Source organism: Aplysia californica, unplaced genomic scaffold, assembly GCF_000002075.1.
Source record: "Aplysia californica isolate F4 #8 unplaced genomic scaffold, AplCal3.0 scaffold00199, whole genome shotgun sequence".
Lineage (NCBI taxonomy): Eukaryota > Metazoa > Mollusca > Gastropoda > Aplysiida > Aplysiidae > Aplysia > Aplysia californica.
In genome coordinates, this window is record NW_004797469.1 from 586,220 (window position 1) to 592,742 (window position 6,523).

General features: G+C 40.8%; 1 protein-coding gene across 4 annotated transcripts in view; it reads right to left on the reverse strand.

Moving 5' to 3' along the window:
• The window catches only part of LOC101847344 (MAGUK p55 subfamily member 5), a 72,680-nt gene that overhangs the window by 64,037 nt on the left and 2,120 nt on the right, over positions 1-6,523 (reverse strand). For all 4 annotated transcript variants that reach the window (XR_004858573.1, XR_004858572.1, XM_035969946.1 and 1 more), the window contains exon 2: positions 2,986-3,095. Coding sequence is in view for 2 of the 4 variants with exons in the window: in XM_035969946.1 (XP_035825839.1) it covers positions 2,986-3,095 (110 nt within the window). In the remaining 2 variants the exon portion in view is untranslated. The remainder of the gene's footprint in view (positions 1-2,985; positions 3,096-6,523) is intronic.

A 6,523-nucleotide genomic window follows, 5' to 3' on the forward strand; every position in this document is an offset into this window, starting at 1 on the left:
CATAATAATTATATATATATACTCATAATAATTATATATATTTATGAATAAGAATACTTTTAAAAAATTGATTATCTCAGTCTTTCTGCTGGGGTGTTGTATCCCTTTCAGCCTGGGTTGGCCTTGGCATGTAGCGCCGGAGCCAGCCTCTTATGAATATTAATGATTCAAATTGTGTTCCTGGGGGCATAGAAACACTTTCATTCAAATTTTTTAAAAACTTAACTGTGAAAACTTCGGTCACCTGCAGCATCATATTGGTTCTTACACTTAAATACAACACAGGTGCAAGGCATTTTTACTAATTGACTTGCCTAATCTGAAGGATCTCGGAATAAAACCTTCTTTCTTATCTAGATTTCAGTGCCTTAATCGGGCAATCGCGCAGCGCAGGTAGCCCACGGTTCCGCCGCGAGAGAGGGCTCCTATCAGGCGTGCGGTGCCGCCCACAGAGCATCCTCCATTACTTTTAATTTCCTTGGTTGCCGCCCACAGAGCAGCCTCCATTACTGTATAACCTCCTTGAGTGTGCTGCAGACTTCGATCTAGCCCGTAGCCTAGCTACACGCACGCGTAATGAGTAATGCGCAGGCCTGCCACCTGGCTAAAACCCTTGTTCGTTGGCACTTGTGGCAAGGGAAACTACCCATGAATAAATACAGCAAGATTAGTCCACAAATGATTACTTCCCTTTCATTTCTGATTTAACAGGAATCTGAAATAACAGGACTTTTTCTCTGGTCCCTGTTACATCAGGTTTCCACTGCACTTCCTGTCCTAGTTGACGCAAGGGAAAACACCACACTTCAAACTTTTCAAATGAGTAAGAGCCTTGCAGACCAAAGATTCTTGCAGACTTAACTGCGCCAAACATGTTATGACTGTGGCCCCTTGGCTACCTTCAGTCATTTATTTTAGCTAAGTTACTACCTTGACCAGTCACGAGCAAATCAGAACTCCGAGTTTACACCAATACACCAGGGGCGCGCCCGCCCATAGAGCACGGTCGTGTACTGCTGCCGAAAAATTTTAATGCACACAACATCCACAAAGAGACAATAAAATAACCTTCAACATCCACTATCCAATACAAGTTCCTCGTCAGAGCCTAATCGGTATTATGGGTTTATCTGTAGCACTCTGCTACATCTACAATGACCATTTTATCAAGTTCTCGTGCTTCACCCAAGTAATAAATAGCACATTCAGTGGTGGCAAAGATAGTACAAGACAAGATGGGCCACTCAGCCTAAAAAGTGTCCGCAGGAAGTATGCTCTTTGCTTCAGATGGCGCTGCAGTCTGTTTTGAAGCTCTCTTTCGTTTTTCCAGAAGAAGAATAGGAATAGCACCTCCTTGCGTGCGCAGATCGACTGCTGTTCATCAGCAGTTCGGGTACGTTCAGTGCGGAGTTTTAGGGTTTTTTTTTATTTTAATGACCTCGCGCCCTTCATTCTAAAGTCAAATTAAACGAAGAAAACCATCTCCTTTTCCTCCGGAAGAGGTTTTTTGTCAGCGTAACCATTTTTAAAAAGCGTTCTTCCGAAATGTATCCCAAAACTTGCTAGTTTCACTTTGATTTTTAAAAACTCAAGTAGGGTAACTCTGTTCGCAAAGAGTGCGCTTTTGTGAAGAGGGCGCCACCAAATTTTGAGGACACTCTTTTAATTGGCTCAAAGAGAGAAGTGGCCCATCTTGTCTTGTACTATCTTTGGTGGTGGTAATCTGACTCGAATATGGGCTTACCCAAAAACCGATGACGTTTAGAGCGAGTTTCGTACATGTAGGCTAGTAGACCTACATAAATATTAGGCTAATAAGGCGGTACAATCTCAATGTGCACCAGCCAAACAAAGCCCACAGAGGCAGTCTAAAAATAATGCGATCTCAGACCAGTTCGCGATAGTCTACACAATTCAATGCCCATATTATGATAGCTTCGCAGGAATCCACCGAAGTGCTCACAGTGATGTGCGATTGGTAGATTTAATCCATTGTCTTGCCATTTATATCTCTAGCCCTACCTCTGTAACCCTGAACTTAAGCGAGGTCAACATGACGTACTTAGGTCACTGAGTTACAAGAGTCTTACACTTACATGAAAATGATATAGGCCTAAAATTTAAAAAATACAACCAACAGAAATGCGCCATCGTCTTTTAAATACGGATCTTTTCGAAACGGTGGAGTGGTTTATATGCCGTTAAGTATCTCACTTTCAGACAATTGTCCGGACAACACCAATAAATGGACAACTTGTCGACCTCATTACACCGAATGTAAGAGGCGAATCTCTGATTTTTTGCCTGCGCCTCTGAATTCTAAAAGGCCTGAAAAGTCTCGATTTTCGTGCATGTGCAACAAATATAAAGAGGTGCTGTCTATATCTATCTATCTATCTATCTATCTATCTATCTATCTATCTATCTATCTATCTATCTATCTATCTATCTATCTATCTATCTATCTATCTATCTATCTATCTATCTATCTATCTATCTATCTATCTATATATATATATATATATATATATATATATATATATATATATATATATATATATATATAATCATTAGTAATTAATTTCTCATTAAACTCAACACGGCACACACGCAAGCACGATACAATTTTAAAAGCATAGCAATACAGGGTGTCGTTGCAGGGGCTCAGCCAGACATTTCGGGGTGGAGGGGGGGGGGGGGGTGGGGGTGGGGGGGATACAGTTTGGTCAAACCCAAAACAGGGGATCGACAGAGTACTAAATTTGAAGCATAGGCATGTCACTGGGCATAGGCATGTCACTGGGCATAGGCATGTCACTGGGCATAGGCATGTCACTGGGCATAGGCATGTCACTGGGCATAGGCATGTCACTGGGCATAGGCATGTCACTGGGCATAGGCATGTCATTGGGCCTGCCCAATAGACTGATTGAAACACAAAACAAGGTGGCACGGAGGGGAAGGAAGCTAACTTAAAAGACTCACCTGTCTGATATATCTTGTCAAACATTCCTCCGGGCAGTTCTTGACCAAGCGGCCATTGACTTCAATTATTTCATCCCCAGTCTCAAAATCTGTCTGGTCCGAAGGGCATCCTGAAACAGAGTATGATGATGACGACGATGACGACGGCGGTGAATGAAGACGACGATGATTGTCGTAGAAGTGATTGTGATATAGGTGGCGGTGACGACGACGACGACGACGACGACGACGATGTTGATGATGATGAGGATGATGATGATGATGATGATGACGATGATGATGATGATGATGATGATGATGATGATGATGATGATGATGATGATGATGATGATGTTGATGATAATGATGATGATGACTCTGTGTTTTCCCTATCTCATAGTGGCCTACCGTTTTCGATATCCGTCACGCAACACGTGCTCTATAGGCCAAGACCATGTTCCACAAAATAGAACCACTCTCTCACCATCAGTTGTATATTATGGGAAGTGAATGGAAGATAATACAATGGGAAGCTGCCAGCCGACCCTAATTTAAAGAGAACGCCCCATTTTTTTTGAATTTTTAAAATTATCTTTATAATGGCCAGTTAAAATTTATGAATTAATTTGAGTTTTTGTTGTTCGTTCGTTCGTTTGTTTGTTTGTTTGTTTGATTTGTTTGATTGTTCCTAAACTGAGTAGTAGCGTGAAAATCCGTGAATGAAATAATTACAACCTCCCCTAATCCTCATTCTGTGCTGTCAGGGCATCCACCTGAGGCTGAAAATAAGTTTCCTTCTTTAGTTTTTTAATTCCCAAAACTGAGCACGTCATACGTGCTATTGATGAACAATAATTGGTTACACAAGGCCCAGCAAGTGATCTTGTCAATTATGATTGCAACAAACAGAAAAGAGTTTTGCCTCCCCGTTTTGATTCTTTTCATTGACGCTCTGCTTAGCAATAAATATGTTTAATAAAAACACATTCTCTGGTCCCTTGAAGGTCGCGTCATCAGGGTGTTACTGTACTTATAATCTATATGTCCTGTAATAATAACAATAATATACATAACGAAGGACACAGCTGAAAAAGAAATTAATACATACACTCATACAGAGTGATTCGGAAAGAATAACCGATTTCAATGACGCATTACTTCAGTTCTCAAGCATTGTATGGAATGAGTCAGTGACCATTTGAAAGAGGAGTTGTCTAATTTTTTAAAACAAAAACAGTGAACAGACATTAAGATGCGTTGCTTCAATTCTCAATCACTATTGTGGAGTAAGTCATTGACCATTTGAAAGAAGAGTTTTTGAACTTTTGAATAGCTGTCACATGGGGTGCTGTTGTCTTGTGGTTATTCCTTCGAAGGAAATGCCTTTACAGGACAAATCTTTCCCGATGTGCTCCAAAACTGGCTCCTCCCAGCTTTGCGAGCAGATTCGCATGACTTCCTCTTTCAACAAGATGGATCACCATCCCATTGGCATCAGAGGGTTCAAATTGTTGTAAAGGAAAAAGTGCCCCAGCATTGGATTCGCTGGAAAGGGTCCCAAGACCTTGCTCTCTGTTTTTGGTCTGCCAGATCCCCAGACCTCACCGTATGTGATTTTTACTTGGGGATATGTAAAAGGTCGCATTTATTTTCCACCGCGACCCACTTACTTCGATGGCTTTAAACACAGTGGCATCCTGTGGGTTGGGGCTTGCTACTTCAGCCCCACCTGGTTATCTTCACCTATAAGTTATTTCTTTGATTTAAATCAAAATCAAACAGTTTTGAGATTTTTAAGGGACAAAACGTAATTATCTATTCCGATTTATTTTTTTTACTCCAAGAACACCCGAACGAAGCTTCTGAGGCATAATAACCCAAAAAGTGATCTGATTGGTCTGGGTTTCTATAGCTGAGTCCTATCAGGCATTTCTTCCGTCTGCGAGAATGAAATTCTATTGGCTTGTCCCTTAAGCCCCAGCGTTTAAGTTCCCACGGACTAAATATCACTAGGTTGTTGACCTGGCATGGCTCAAAGCCGAGACAAAACAATTGATTGTTCTATTAGACTCCGGGGCTGAAGCTGCACTGTGTCACGTGATTAGAAACCACGCGCTTGCCACTAAAGTTGCACATCCTCACACCTCCATGCCAACGCGTTGGCTTAGAGTAAGCACGCCCCCCCCCCCTCCTCTCCCACGTCCCATCTTTTTTCCCTCGGCCCTCTGTGTGTTCTTTGGTTAATCCATGTTATTCTGATGAGTCAATGAGCTAAGATTACGTGTGCACACTTGAATGAAATTTTGAATGTGTTAATAGTTAGCGATCTCTTGCGAGCGTACTGTGTTCACTTGTGTTCTGTGTGTGGAGATCACACAAACAATGAACCAAGCGCCGTTGCACGAGTATTTCATCAGTGCGTTGAGGTAGTTTTAAATTGGATTCTAATGCATGTTCATTAATGCAGTAATGTATCGTGTAGAATATTTAAATGGAAATTCGCTTTAGTTCTTTTTTTACGCTCATAGTCAAGAAACTTGGATCACATCAAACAGCCGAATTTTCGCATCCTGTACTGGATGGAAAGCAAAAGAGATAATATTTTAATCATGAATGGTTAATCATGAAGGATGCACTGTCAGCCCAAAGGTCGTCGGGAAATTTGCTCAACATAAAAACCGAAGAACACAAATCATGAGCATGTATAAAGATGCATAGGTGAGCTCATTTTCCTGGTTTTAAAAGTAGTATTGACACAAACACGATTAAAATACTTTTCAATATTTATATTTATGTTTTCAAGGCTGGTTTTTTTTGGGTGTTTTTTTCGTACGCCTGTTTCACTGTCTTTTCAGTCATTGTGCATCCTTTATAATCTGAGTGATCTTTGGTCACAGCAAGCCCCACCCTCTTTACAACCCATCCGACGCTTCTGCTTAAACATCGAATAACAGCAATCACCTCAGTGGACCGTGATATGCTGAAACGCGTCTGGGGTGAATTCTCTTGTTGCATTGATATTGTCCGAGCTGCTGCTGGTGGCCTCACTGAACACTTGTAAGACAAAAAGTGAAAGCTGATTGTGAGTAAAGTACGTGTGATTTAGCTTGAGGTTTCTACTGCTTTTCCTTATTAAAGTATTGCGCGATGAAATCGGTTCATTCTTTTTTAAATCACAAAGTAATACTTACATATGTAGCATATAATGAAGCAAAAATAAACATAGATCTAAATAATCAGTGCAAAGAAATTTTGAAGAACTAAAGCGACAATAGCAAACAAATGCATTCTAAAATCAAACAAATAGATTTACAGGAAGTAAGCTCAAATACAGGTTTCATACGATTTTTTTATTTTAGTTTTAGTAACTGTTTTACGGCGCTTGCAACACAATACGGTCATATAAGTGCCGAAGATTAGAGGTGTTACAAAAGAGTAACAAACAAGAAAAAGGAGGAGAGATCAGGACGATAGATGTTTGATAAGAAAGAAGAAGCAAACCCACCTGAGCACCCACCAACCACCCACCTATGCGACTAAAAGAAGGTGACTTCTTAAT